Genomic DNA, 14,067 nt, shown 5'->3' on the forward strand with positions numbered 1-14,067 from the left:
GCCATTTATATGCCGCCTTTCTCCCTAGGGACTCAAGGCGGCTTAACAAAATGACAACTTCAATACAAATCACAATACAATACCAAATTAAAATCAGTAACCCAATTAAAAAACGATTTAAAATTATACCAGTGTACCCCCAAACGATCAGTTTAATTGGCTCAGTTGGATCAGTTTCAAATTGGATCAGTTTAATCAGTTTAATTAATCAGTTTAATTTTCCCTTTAAACACCACTGTCTCCCCAACTCCCCTCCCCACCCTCCCCTCTGCCTTCTTCCCAGCTGCATCCTCTGCCCCTCCATCCAATTTCAAATTCACTGCAAAGGCACTCTGTACGTGCTCGCTGGCCGCCCGGATTCGAAAACAGCCCTTCCAAAGTCCTGCTCCCGGCACGCAGAGCCAGTCTCTCAGCCTTGATCCTGGATAACCCGTCTTCTAAGTTCTTGATTCCGGTCAGTTTTTGACCCAGTTTGGCAAAAGGGGCACCTGGAACCCTCATCTCGGTTTGTTCTGCTGATTTTTTTTTTTTTTTTAAAGTAACCGAAACTGGGTTATGGAGCTTCTGGCCAGAAAAACAAAAGATTTTCCCGGCCCTGTTCTGAATTCACCAGGAACTCTGCTCACTTGTGTGTATGTGTGTGTGTCTCTCTCTTTGTTGTGTGTGTGGAGGTGTATGCTGCACAAGGCTCCTTTTGGGGGGGGGGAGTGGGGCAGAGGATTATCAGGCAGAAATCCAACAGGTTTCTGCAGTGAAACCTAACAAAAGACCTAGGCTAAATCTTATGGTAATGCTTATTCTTTTGCATTTCAAGGGGGGGGGGGGACCAGAAGAGCTTCCCCCCTTTCCTCTTCTCCATGCCTGCCAGGGATTTTAGAGTGGGGGAGGGGGGAAGCCTCTGCCCCTTTTGCCTGAATTGCAATTCAGCAGGTGAAAATCCCTCCTGGGGGGTGGGGGGACAAAAATCCTTTTCTTTTGTCTTCTGCAATGGCCCCGGAAAGGCCATTAACCTCCCCTGACCCCTGGGGGGCTCAGGGAAGGTGGGAGTGGGGTGGGTGGGGAGGAAGCTGACCCCCGGAGCCAATGTTTCCCTGCCCCTCCTTTGCTAAACTCCTCACAGCCCCCCAGCCCTGAGGGAAAAGCCAGGGGTGGGGGGGTGTGCCTGTGCTGAGAGCGCCAAAGCAGGGTGAACCCCCCCCAACCATCAGCCCAAGGAACTTTTAGGGGGCTCCTCTCTGGTCCTTTCAGAGTGCCCCCCCCCCAACACAAGGCCCTTCCTGGGCTGAGGAAAGGCTGATCCTGTGTATCCCCCCCACCCCCATGGGAAAAAGGGGGGGGCATGCTGTGCTCCAGATTGTGCCTAAGAGGGCAAAATTGTTAACCTTCCTTGGCAGCCGGAAAGGGGAACTGCCCACCTAAAGCCATAAAGACGAGCAGCCCCCAGTCTAATTTGGGGTGGGGGGCTTGGGGAGGGTCCCACTCTTCCACTGCTTGTGGGGCTGAGGATCCAATGAGCTGGGTGGGAGACCCGGGGTTGATTCTGGGGCCCTCTGGGGCCTTGCTAGGGCCCATCATGCGCCCCCCCCTCCAGGTGCTGCCGATCTGAAGCCTCATTTCCTCCGGATGGGCTTTACTACAACTCCCATCATCCTGCACGTAGCAGCCCATGGGCAGAGAGGTGGGGTGGGAGCTCTGCTTTAAACACCCGGCGTCGGTTATCGGCGGTCGGGAGACACACACCCCCCGGCGGGGAAGCGAACGGGGGTCCCCGTCTTGGAAAGCCCCGCTGGGGACCCCCGCTTTTGCTGCTGCTGTTAGGGGCGCACCTCGGGGTCCCCGGCGCGGCCCAGGGCAGACCGGGAGGGTCCGACGGCCGCGGGAGACCTCTCGAAGTCGCGGGCTCGAGCATCGCGGGGTCCGCGGCTGACCAGGAGACGATGGACTTAGAATAGAATGAAAGAGCTGCAAAGGGACCTTGGAGGTCTTCTAGTCGAGCCCCCTGCTCAATCAGGAGAACCTACCTATCCCATTTCAGATAAGGGACTGTCTAGTCTACTGTCTCATAGCCGAGCCCGCCCGGCCTTTCCCACGCGCTCAGGGGCCGTGCCAGCACTCTGCTTATGCTCAGAAACCCGGCGCTTTCCCGCAAAGACGCAGCAGCCTGGAGGGCTCGGCCCGGGGTAAGGCAGGGTTGGGGGCTGAGGACCGCGGTGCCTTCGAGGGGGACGTGGAGGCGAAGGGAGCCGTCCGCCGGGGGTCCGTCAGCTCTGCGCCCCCGGGCGCCTTTTCCCGGCCGGGATGGGGGCAGAGCGCGGCGGCAGAAGTGTGGGGGGGGGGAAGGCAAGGGGGAGGGCGGGGCATGGAGGGGCGGGGTCTGGAGGGGCGGGGCCTGGTCCCCTATATCCCAGAACCGACCGGCCGCACGTGCTCCGTTGCTGCCGGCTGCTCCAAGGACGGGACCTCTCGAGGCTCTCTAGTCGCGCCGCCTCCGACGGGGGTGGGGAGGATGTTCGCGGGCTTTTACACCCCGGAGGCAACCCCGAGGGGCTGGGCGGCGGCGGCGGGGGCGGCTGGCCCGTCCCCGCCCGTCCCAGCTCCCTCGCCGCAACCCGAAGCGCCGCCGTCGGAAGCGCGGGCGGAGAAGGTGAAGCGGCCCATGAACGCCTTCATGGTCTGGTCCTGCGGGCAGCGGCGTCGGATCGCGCAGGAGCACCCCAAGATGCACAACTCGGAGATCTCCAAGCGGCTGGGCGCCGCCTGGAAGCGCCTCGACGACGCCCAGAAGCGGCCCTTCATCGACGAGGCCAAGCGGCTGCGGGCCCGCCACATGCAGGACTACCCGGACTACAAGTACCGGCCGCGACGGAAGAGCCGGGCCGGCCGGGAAGCCAGCGGGGGCTCCCCTGCTTTCCTGCCGGGACCCTCGACGCCCCTCGGCTGGACGGCCGCCTACGCCGGCTCGCCCGACGTCTTCCGAGGAAGCCCCGGCGGAGGCTACGCGATTGGGGCCGCGGCGGCGCCCTGCAGGTGAGACTCCATGGGGGGGGGGGTGTCCCCTCGACGGGGCGGACGCTCTTGGCTCCCAAGACACCTTTTTGGGGGCGTTTTGGGGGTTTTCCGAGACGGGCTGGTTGGAGCAGCCGCCCACTCGCCACTTGCACCCAGCGACCTGCCTCCCCCCACCCCCCACAACAAGGGGGCAGAGTCCGTGGGGTGGGAAACCCGATTCCTCTTGCAGGACGCCCACTTTGGGTGGGTGGGTGGGGGCGTGCAAGCGTGACCCCCATTAGCCAGCTTTCTGCCTCACCTGCCCCAGTTCCAAGCCCACCCCGGCCTCCCCAGAGGTCCCGGGACGGTTCTCCGGCCGGCCGTCGAGGCTGCGAAGACCCCGCTTCTGTTGTGCTACGAGTCGGGCGTGCCCGCAGCCAGCGGTGCCAGTTTCTCCCCGGGCGCTCTCCAGCGGCTGGGTGCAGCGCCGGCCCGCCCTGCCAGGCAGGCACCCAAAATGCAGCAGCCCCCCCCTCTCTTCCGGGTCAAGCCCGGGCCAGAGCGAGCCCAGGAGCAACTTGGCTCTGCCAGGAGAAGCCCCGGGGGCCACGGACTCGCTGCGGCTTAAGCAAAGGCTCCCGGGGAGGAGGGGGGGGCAAAGCCTCTGGGGCCCCTTCGCAGCAGCTCCGGGCTGAGGCCAGACAGGCCTGAACAGGTTTGGGGGCTCCTGGCCAGAACTGGAAGAGCCGGCTGCGGGAGGAATGCGGCTCCGTCCCGCCCATGCCCCCCCCCACAGCTTTCTTCCCACAGGTGCAGGGCTGGGCAGGTGACAATCAGAACCCCCAGCCCCCTCCCTTCCCCAGGACAGCCAGGGCCCCTCCCCCCTTGGAAACCCTGCACCTGCCTGGCCAAATTGAGGCTGTGGCAAGGGTGGCACCCACCCCCCAAAGTGCTTGTCTCCCTCCCTTAGGAGCTGGGCAAGTCCCGCCTGCCCTCTACCAACGTTAGACCTGGCTGGACCTAGAAAGACCTTCCTTGGGGGGGGGGCTAGCCTTAGAAGCAGGGGTGTCCAATCTTGGCAACGTGAAGACTTATGGACTTCAATTCCCGGGTGATAATCCACTGCTTTGGATGCCTGCTTACTCTCTTGTGGTCCCTTCCTCTGCAATCTCCCAGCTCTAGAGAGGGAGGGGGAAACACAGCATGGCTCGCTGGGGAATTCTGGGAGTTGAAATCCAGAAGTTGTCAAAGTTGGCCACTCCTGCCTTAGGGGCGCCAGGCAAGGGAGTCCCCTCAAGCTGTAACCTGCCCCCAAACTGTCATTTAGGAAGATCGATGGGGTGCGGGCTCCGTATATTGCAAACCCACTTTTGTTTTCTTGCACCCCCGTCCACCTGCTGCCTCTCTTACCCTGGATGGGACTAAGCCCCTTGCCCTTCTTTCTCTTGCCCAGCAGCCTGGTTTATGGCACACCAACCCACCCAGCCATCGCCACGATGCCAAGGAAGCCGGACAGTGGTTTTCAGCATCCTCTCGGGACCTTCCCGGACACGGTGTCCGTTTACGGGCTGCAGGGGTGCGAGGCCTCCGACGCAGCCACCCCGGGCTGCCTCCCGGAATACCCTCACCAGCCCCTGGGCTTCAGCAGCGTTGCCCCCTTGTCCCCCCTCTAGCAAGGACGACGACACGACGACAGGACTCCAGCTGGCAGCCGCATTTCGGGATTATTTTGCCAGGCGCAGCCAAAACAAAACAAACCAGGATCAGGAAAGGTGGACAGAGTTTGGAAAGAGGTGCAAAGACTCCCCCTTCCCCCAATTGGGACCTAAAGAAAGGGGGGGCGAGGGAGGAGTTCTGGACATTGGCCTGACCCGAACTGTATCTGTGGGGCGATTGCCAGCATGAAGAATTTAAGGATGTTTTATAAGGAGTACAAAGGTTTTTTTATATATATATATATAAAGTTTTTTTTATATATAAACAACCAATAAAAGATTGTTTTAAAGAGCAGAGTTTGCAGAGTTCAACTGATTGACACCCCCACCTCCCAAGAGCCAGGGAGAAGCCCCCCCTGGCAGGGGAGAAGGGAGGAGACCCTTTGCCCCAAGTAGCCTTGCCTGGCACATCTGGCACAATGCGCCAGGGTTATTTCTGCTGGCTGCCCAACCCTTGGGAAGATGGCACAGCCAGGAAAGAGCTTGGGGGGGAGGGCTGCAAGTCTTGGCTCTCCCCCCCCCACACCCCATTTGCTAGGGGGAAAGTCATGCCCGGTGGGCTGTTTTTTCTGATGGGCTTCCTAGCTTTTGCTTCCTGCCAGCTGTGAATCCAAGCTACCCCCCCACCTCCCCCAGGCAGCTGTGCTGACTCACCTGGGCTCCCTCCCTGGAAGGGGGGGGCACAGCTCCTCTCCCTAATCGCCCCAATTAGCCTGCCCAGGCAAGAGGCCCAAGTCCCACCCCCCAGGGCATTGGGGGGGGAGTTCCTGGGGAGGGGGAAAGTTCCTGGGGGGAGGTGCTGTGTTTTGCAAGGGTCCCCCCTGGTGGGGAGAGGAAGAACTGCAAGACAAGGAACCATTCTGTTGCAGCTTCTCTCTTTGTTTTCAAAAGTGGGGGGGGGGAGGTTAAGCAAGGAAAGACCCCCCCTCCCGTCCACAACACCCTACACCCCAAATAAAAGAAAGCAGCAGTCTGGTGGCAGCCCCACTGCCCTGCGTGGGCCATAAAAAGTCCGGTGGAATTCGTGGGGAAGGGGACCACTTCCCTGAACTCAGAATGCAGGCAGGAGAGTAGGTAGTGGGCATCCTTGAGGTCAGCCTGCGGGCACCGCGCCCCGCAGGGGATGGGCGGCAGCAGCAGCAGGCCGGTCACTCTTTCTTGAGCCTGTCCGTAGCGTTCCAGTAGTAAAGCACCTGTCCCAAAATGAGGCTGTGGCAGGCCAGGGACACGACGTAAGTCAGCACCATCAGGAGGTCTCCGGTCTCCTGAGAAGCAAAGGAAGAGGTTTTCCTTGGGGTCTGTGGAATTGGGATCGTAGAAACACCCAGGAGCATAGAAGAGTTCAGAGGCAGAGGCATGAATAAATGTCTTAAACGTATTTATTCATATGATAAATCATATTAACTATGTACAACAGAGATCAAGTCTCATGAGGAACAAACATGAAAAGAGGTCGATGGATCGAAACCATCCTCTGCTACCATTCTGTGGAATTGGGATCGTAGAAACACCCAGGAGCATAGAAGAGTTCAGAGACGGATGCATGAATAAATGTCTTAAACGTATTTATTCATATGATAAATCATATTAACTATGTGCAACAGAGATCAAGTCTCATGAGGAACAAACGTGAAAAAAGAGAGATGGAGAGAGCCAGAGAGGTGGAAAAGGTTGGAGGGGGTTTTATACTCAGGGTAAGCCCCTCCTTCCCACATAGGGGTGGAGACACACACTGCCTCCACTGGTGTCTATATGACACATGTGCCAATGGCTTGCAAATACTTGACAGGGTCCAAGGAGGGGCTCCCTCCACCCCCACATTTCAGGAGGGGCGGCCTTCTGCCCTCCACGCCGGGCCAGTCAGAAGGTGGCCGGCCATCCTTCCGTTTCGGCCGGCCAACTGGAGGGCAGAGCGGTGGATGGCAACTTTTAAGACAGGTGGACTTCCGCTCCCAGAATCCCCCAGCCCCGGGTTTCTTAACTCTGGCAACTTTTAAAACACCTGGACGTAGCTGGCTGGGGGGATTCTGGGAGTGGAAGTCCAGCCACGTGAAAGTTCCCTGTTTAATAACCAAGGAGGCCAAGGCTTGGCATCTCCTGGTGAACTTTGAAAAGGGCAGCCCAGCAGCCCATCGCTCACCTGAGCCATCGGAGGTGGCTCAGTGGCTAAGCTTGTCGACAGTTCGGCGGTTCGAATCCCTAGTACAGGCCTCTTGGGTGAGCAGGGGGTTGGGCTAGATGACCTCCAAGGTGCCTTCCAACTCTCTTACTGTTACAATAATAGACTGTTACCTGCTCTAGGGTCCCTTGCCCGGATGCTGGCTGGACACTCATTAACTGAGGATCAGGGATATCAAAGGCTCCCTTCTTCCTCCCAGGCTCCCTTTCAGCCTTGGATGTATTTACAGACAGTCCTCCACTTAAAACCATTCGCTTAGTGACCGTTCACAGTTACGACACTGAAAAAAAGTGACTTATGACCGTTTTTCACACATCCGACCGTTGCAGCATCCCCACAGTCACGTGATCAAACTTTGTGGGCTTGGCAGCTGACTCGTATTTTATGACGGTCGCAGTGTCCCGGGGCCACTCAATCCTCTTTGGCGACCTTCCGACAAGCAGGGAAGCCAGATTCACTTAACAACCACGTTCCTCACTTAACGACTGCGGTGGCTCACTTAACAACGGGGCAAAGCTCACTTCACCAATGTCTCGCTTAGCGGCAGAAAATCTTGGGCTCCACCTTGGCTGTTAGTGGAAGACTACCTGTATTAATGAAACAGAGTATACGGGGCCCATCTCTCTCCAGAGTTCTCCAGGCCCTTTCCTTCTGACCCACCCACCCCTTTACAGATTAACAGAGTCGGAAGGGACCTTGGAGGTCATCTAGTCCAACCCCCCGCCCAAGCAGGAGACCCTACACCATTTCTGACAGACGGCTGTCCAGTCTCTTCTTGAAAGCCTCCAGGGATGGAGCTCCCAGCAACTTCTGTTCCATCGGTGGATTGTTCTGTCAGAAAACTCCTTACTTCCAGGTTGAATCTCCTTGGTCAGCTTCCATCCATTATTCCTTGCCTGGCCTTTGGAAACTAGCTTGACCCCCTTCCTCCTCTCTGGGGCAGCCCCTCAAATATTGGAAGACTGCTCTCAGGTCTCCCCTGGTCCTTCTCTTCCCTAGACTAGCCAGGCCCAGTTCCTGCAACCGTCCATCGTCTGTTTTCGCTTCCAGTCCCCTCACCATCCTGGTTGCTCTTCTCTGCCCTCTTTCCAGAGTCTCAACCTCTTTTTTTTATAATGTGGTGACCAAAACTGGATGCAGGATTCTAGGTGTGGCCTTACTGAGGCTTTAGAGAGTGGTGTTAGTACCTCCCTTGATTAGTGCCTCACCCTTACCTGGATGGAGGTGAAGATTCGTGCCAAGGATCCCACGAAGAGCAGGAAGGTCGTGATGGCTGAGAGCTGGCCCGTGTGCCCGTTTTGGTAGTTGGTGGCTGCTTGGAGGAGCTGTTGGAGAGAGGCGGCCGTCTGAGATGCCAGGGCCAGCTGGCCAATGGGAGAGGCTGCCTCCCAGCCACATTGCTATCGCTGTTAGGCAAGCTGGCTTCTCAGCAATCCCCCCCCACCCCACAATCTGGGGGTGGGGTCCCACTTACTCTGCTGGTGGCTGCAGTGGGCATGTTGGACACCTGAAGAGTGGTCACGACCACGGATGGGGTGAGCGGAGAGAGCAGGAGGGACAGGAGGGCGAAGTAGGTGAAGAGAAAAGCCAGGCCTACAGAGAGGGGGTTGCGACATGATGCTCCGGTCCCACAACTGAGGCCCTGGGGAGCCCACACCTCATTCCCTGCCCCTCCCTCCCGCCACGCCAGTGCAGGCCCCTTCTTTGGACACCAGTGGCGGGAGAGGCACAAGAACGGTGGGACACTAGAGGAGCATTTTGCAAAGTCAGCATCCCAAAGGAGCCTTTTTTTTTCCCCTTGAAGAGATTTTGCTTCTCATCTAAGGAGCTTCTTCAGTTTTGAAGAACTGAAGGACCGAGAACTAAAGAAGCTTCTTTGGATGAGAAGCGAAACCTCTTCAAGGAAAAAAAAAAAAAAACAAGAAAGAAATCTCCATTAACATAAAATTAAGTCAATATTCTGAATGCCTTTGCGAATGTTACAAAATGCAACAGGGTTAGTGTTTCTCAACTGAGGCAGCTTCAAGAGGGGTGGACTTCAACTCCCAGCAAAGCTGGCTGGGGAATTATGGGAGTCGGAGTCCCGCCCTCTGAAAGCTGCCCAGGTTGCTATTCTAAATATTTGGAGCAGAAAAACAATAAAAATTGTTTGGAAACTCAAGAGTTTTCCTCTCCAAATAGATCCTCCTCCCAAAGCACTTCCGGCTTCGGCCTCCCTGCAGGGGTGTCGGTGGGCCTCTGTGCAAAAGCCACAGCTACCCATGGACCCTCCACACCCCGCTTCCTCGCCTACTTACCACGCCTGGTGTGGCCCCCGAAATGCTGCACCAGGAAGCCGATGGACACCGTCTGCAACATGACGAAGAGGGCCTCTCCCCAGGCACTGCGAGGGAGGGGGAGAAAAGAGGGCAGGGGGTAGGCGCTCTGGCCAAGGGGAAGGGCAGACGGACTGGCAGCCCTTGCGAAGTCTGGGCCGGAGGGAATCCCCTGCATGTCCAGACCCACCCACCCACTCAGGGTAGGGCGGTGAGATCTGCCTAGCCTAAAATTCCTTCCCTTTGTAGACTTTTATTCCGCCTTTATTACTCTATACGTAACTCAACTCAGCAAATACAGTTCTCTAGCCAGCTTTCATGCCGAACCGTCTCCCAGTGATTGGCCCAGTCACCCAGCGATGCTGAGGAAGAGCAGCGACCCAGCAGTCCAGCTCTACGGGAAGCTCCCATCCCACTCCCACCCATCCACCGGCTCTACCTGAAGGGGAAGCTGTGGGCAATGCTGTAGGCCATGGTGCCACTGATGGCCACAAGCTCCAGCAGGATGGAATTGAAGCTCAGGCCCTCAGCGCTCTTGGCCCCCAGGATCTTCAGGATCTGGGGCATCTTCACTGCGGAAAAGGGGAGACACCAATGGGGGTTAGAGGAGGGGGGGGGCAGGAGAGCATACAGCACCTTCAGCCAAAGGGGACTCCGGAAGGTTGCATAACCCCCAAAGCATCCACCTCTCTCTGTGCATGGCTCTGCCCTCCATCCCACGGCACCATTAAGGAAAGCGAGGGCCATGGAGCCCACCCCCAACTTCTGGGGGTGGGGGGCACAGGGGCTTCTTTCTGGGAAAGATTGTGCCCATTGCCTTGATGGACCCACCATCAAGGCTTCTCTGCCACCTGTCCTGTGTGCCAGCCTCTGCCCTTTGGGGCTGGGGGATTGTGGGGCAGGCAGATTGGGGGGAAGGTGGGGGGGGGTGTTGGGGGCGGGGTCAAAGGGGCGAGGGGGCGGGGCTTCTGGGGGCGGGGCACCCAGGGGAAAGGGCGGGGGGGTCTCTTACCCACGAGGGAACCGGCCACCACGGCGAATCCGAGCGCTTTGCTGAGGAAGACCTTCAGGCAGGGCACTGCGAAGGGGAAAGAGAGCGCAGAGGGTCCCACCGGCGCCGGGGAAGCCCCCAAAGGGGTCCCTGGGAGGCTCCCATCGCGGACGCTGCACCTGACGGGCGGCTGCCTGTCAAGGCCCTGCGGTGGGAGGGGGAGAGGACCTTCCTGCCCCTCCCCCACCCCCCCATGGAGGAAGGACCCCCCGATCTTCCAGCAATTCCAACGACAGAAGCCCCCTTCCGCCCACTTCCAACATGGCGCCTCCGCTCTCACCCCCCCGCAGGCGAACCTCGCTTCCGCCCTTCTCCAAGATGGCCGCCGACGGCCACTCAGGCACTTCCGCCCAGGGGCCCGTTGCCAGGACGATGGGCCGCCGAGTAACACCCCTCCCCCCCCAAGGGACGGGGCGGTGGGCGGGCCCGGCTCACCGTGCAGGAGGTTGAGGTTGACGACGAGCTCGTCATAGCAGCGCTCGGGGAGAATGTAGGGGACCAGGGCGACCTTCAGCGCCGACGCCGCCATTTTGGGGAGGAGGGGCTTCAGGCGGGCCAGACTTCCGCTTCCATAAGGCCGGACAGGCGCCCGAGGAGAGTGCCGGTCCGTCTGCGCGTGCGCGGAGGAGCGGCCGTCGTTCCTGAACGCGCATGCCCTTTTCAGTTTGAGCATCTACCTGGACTGAGGCGCCTGCGCGAGGCTGTTTGGTTCCCCCGCCGGTCCGCCCGCGCATGCGCGCCGCCTCACCTCGTGCTCTCAGGGTCAATCGAGGGCCAAAATGGCCGCCATTCCTCAGGCGCCATCTTGTCCCACGGCCGCCTCCGGGCACGAGGATGAGGAGGGCCGGCTGCTGCCCGCCCTCAGCCGTGGCACCGTGGCCCTCTGCCTGCTCCACGCCCTGCGGCTGCAGCGGAGCCGTCGTCTCTGCGAGGCGGACCGCCGTCGACGGGCAGCGCGCCACCGCCGGGCCCAGGCCCGCTGCCGCCAACGCTTCGCCCTGCTGTGGCTCTGCCGCCTGCTGGCCCGGGAGCACAGCCCGCCTGGCTTGGGCTCCAGGGGCGTTGGGGGCCGGCGTGGTGGGGGCGCCCTTCCCCGGCTGCTGCGGGAACGGCGCCTGTGGAGCAAATTCCGCAGCTCAGCCTTCTGGGAGATTGTGCGGGTCAAGGCCTTCAGCGCCTGGGAGTGGGGCGAGAACTTCCGCGTGTCACCCGGCACCTTCGACTACCTCTGCGCCCACCTGCGCAACGCCATCCAACGCAGGGACACCAACATGCGCCGGGCCATCCCAGCCGACGTCCGCCTGGCCATGACCCTCTGGCGCCTGGGCGCCTGCACCGAATATCGGGCGGTAGAGCAGCTGTTCGGCGTGTCCCGCTCCACCGTCTGCAAGATCCTGCGTGACGTCTGTGAAGCCGTGGTGGGCATCCTCACCCCGCTCTACGTGCGCCCGCCCAACCCGGACCAGGTGGCGGCTGGCAACGGATTCCCCCTGCCACAATTGGCTGGGGTGCTGGGCTCCCTGCACGTGCCCATCCGTGCCCCCAACGAGAACGCCGCGGGCTACTACAACCGTCGCGGATGGCACTCGGTGGTGGTGCAGGCTGCCGTGGACTCCCGTGGCTGCTTCTGGGATATCAACGTTGGGTGCCCAGGACGGGTGACGGACACCCAAGTGCTGTGCGCGTCCGAGCTCTACCAGCGAGCCCAGGAGGGCGAACTCTTCCCCGGAGGGTCCCGAGACGTCAGTGGGGTGCAGGTGCCCGTCTATCTGCTGGGCGGCTGCTCATACCCGTTCCTGCCTTGGCTGATGCGACCCTACAGGGCAAGGGCTCTGAGTCCCACCCAGCAACGCTTCAACGAGTACGCTGACGCTGCCCGGACGGTACTGGCGGTGGCTTTTGGCCGCCTGCGTGGACGCTGGCGTTGTTTGACCAAGCGCAACGACACCGATGTCTCCTTCTTGCCCACCCTCATCGCGGCCTGCTGCACCCTGCACAACATCTGCGAGGCCCGCGGAGATGCCTTCCAGGCCTGCTGGATGGAGGATGAGGCCGAGCCGCGCGAGGAGCAACCAATGGAGGAAGGGGAGGAAGAGGATGCCGAAGCGGTAGAGATCCGAGATGCCCTGGCCTCGGCCCTGAGGGGCTGAGTGGGCTCTGGGTGGAAGGGGGGCCTGAAGGGGAGGGAGGGGTCGCAGGGAGAGTCAGAAGAGTAAGGGGGGGGTTCATTCTATTACAAGTAATCTTTGACTTACAATTGAGCCCAATTGTGTTTCTGTTGCTAAGTGAGACATTTGTTAAGTGAATTTTGCCTCGTTTTATGACCTGTCTTGCCACATTTATTACTTTGACTTTGCTTGACAGAAGGTCACAAAATGGGATCACATGACTCTGGGACACTGCAATTATCATAAGTATGAATCAGTTGCCAAGCGTCAGAATTTTGATCACGTGGCCACAGGGATGCCGCAATGGTCATAAGCATGAAAAATGGTCATAAGTTACTTTTTTTTGGTGCTGTTGTAACTTCCAATGGTCCCTAAGCGAAGTCAATGATGACCTGTATTGTCCAAAGTACCCGGAGGCAGGAGAAGAAGCAACGGGTGGAAACTCATCAAGGAGAGAAGCAACCTCCCCAACCTAAGGAGGAATTTCCTGACTGCGAGAACTATTAACCAATGGAACTCCTTGCCACCAGAAGTTGTGGGTGCTCCATCATTGGAGGTCTTCAAAAAAAGACACGTGTCTGGAATGATACGCAGAGTTAAGAGTTTTGGACTTCAACTGTCATCATAGCTGGCTGGGGAATTGTGGGAGTTGAAGTCCAGAAGTCTTAAAAGTTGCCAAGTTTGATGAACCTGTTCTAGGGTCTCCTGCTTGAGGAGGGGTTGGACTAGAAGACCTCCAAGGTCCCTTCCAACTCTTGATATTCTTCTTAGGGCTGGGCTGGCCTCCTAAAAATGAATTCTGAATAGGGCCATGTTGACTGGGGCTGGTTGAAAGGATCCCTTGATAAGGGGCCCTTGAAGGTTTATCATCTGGGAAGAAGGGAGCCCTTCACCATAAACCTCAGGAGTTTTGCTCAGGATGTGTCTCATCTTTTCTGCTATCTCTCTTCACACACGCCGAGTGTGGTTGCCAAAGCAGAAGCAGTCCAGACACATCTGGCAGGGAGGGACTCTCAGCCCAAGAGCAGAAAACAGGAACTCGACCGCAGTCTCGGGTCCCGGAAACAGCTTTGTGACTAAAAGAAAACAAAATACAGCAGGCCCTGAGCCCATCCAGGTAGTCCTCGACTTATAGCCACTTGTTTAATGATCTCTCGAAGTTACAATGGCACTGGAAAAAGTGAAAAACTCACTCAACACTCACTCTTGGCTTAGCAGTGGGAATGCTGGATTGCAGTCGTAAATCGAGGATTACCAGTAATACGAAGAGATATGGGTTAATCCTCGATTTATGACCACGACTGAACTCAACCTTTCTGTTGTTAAGAGAGTTAAATCAATTTTACCCTGTTTTGCCACATTCCTGCGGTAGCTGTTAAATGAATCTTTGCTGTTGTTAAGCCAGTAACACGGTCGTTAAGCGAATCTGGCTCCCCCTTTGACTCTGCCTGTCAGAAGGTTGCAAAAGGGAATCATGTGACTCCGGGATGGTCATCAATACAAGTCAGTTTCCAAGCATCCGAACGATCATGTGAATTTTCAAGTTTCAACGGCCGTAAGTGCGAAAAAGTCCCTTTTTTCAGCGCTGTTGTAACTTCGAACGGTCACTAAACAAACGGTTGGAAGTCAAGGACTAACTATAGTGCTTTCT

At 58.2% G+C, this 14,067-nt stretch overlaps 3 protein-coding genes across 5 annotated transcripts; 2 read left to right on the forward strand and 1 right to left on the reverse strand.

Annotated features, from left to right (window-relative positions):
- The first annotated feature begins 2,435 nt into the window (after positions 1–2,435).
- SOX15 (SRY-box transcription factor 15) lies at positions 2,436–4,795 on the forward strand. 2 transcript variants are annotated; one of them, XM_034407243.3, is made up of 2 exons: positions 2,436–3,027; positions 4,442–4,795. In XM_034407243.3, the coding sequence occupies exons 1-2, from the start codon at positions 2,507–2,509 to the stop codon at positions 4,659–4,661; spliced, it is 741 nt and encodes a 246-aa protein (XP_034263134.3). In that variant the 5' UTR covers positions 2,436–2,506; the 3' UTR covers positions 4,662–4,795. The 2 variants fall into 2 exon arrangements, with proteins under 2 accessions (XP_034263134.3, XP_034263135.3); XM_034407244.3 differs by having other exon boundaries at positions 4,445–4,795.
- Positions 4,796–5,561: 766 nt separating this feature from the next.
- MPDU1 (mannose-P-dolichol utilization defect 1) lies at positions 5,562–10,921 on the reverse strand. Of its 2 annotated transcripts, none has more exons than XM_034407242.3 (7): positions 10,684–10,921; positions 10,210–10,275; positions 9,637–9,769; positions 9,180–9,265; positions 8,357–8,475; positions 8,097–8,207; positions 5,562–5,968 (listed from the first exon to the last, which is right to left on the reverse strand). In XM_034407242.3, exons 1-7 carry the CDS (start codon positions 10,919–10,921, stop codon positions 5,852–5,854), a joined length of 870 nt encoding a protein of 289 aa, XP_034263133.2. In that variant the 3' UTR covers positions 5,562–5,851. The 2 variants fall into 2 exon arrangements, with proteins under 2 accessions (XP_034263133.2, XP_060540713.2); XM_060684730.2 differs by lacking the exon at positions 5,562–5,968 and adding an exon at positions 6,993–7,469.
- A 106-nt stretch (positions 10,922–11,027) lies between these two features.
- LOC148113588 (uncharacterized) lies at positions 11,028–13,333 on the forward strand. The gene has a single exon (XM_087893777.1). It carries the CDS (start codon positions 11,028–11,030, stop codon positions 12,396–12,398), a length of 1,371 nt encoding a protein of 456 aa, XP_087749903.1. The 3' UTR covers positions 12,399–13,333.
- The last annotated feature ends 734 nt before the right edge of the window (positions 13,334–14,067 follow it).

Source organism: Pantherophis guttatus, chromosome 4, assembly GCF_059756535.1.
Source record: "Pantherophis guttatus breed Tessera chromosome 4, ASM5975653v1, whole genome shotgun sequence".
In the NCBI taxonomy this organism is placed as follows: Eukaryota; Metazoa; Chordata; class Lepidosauria; order Squamata; family Colubridae; genus Pantherophis; species Pantherophis guttatus.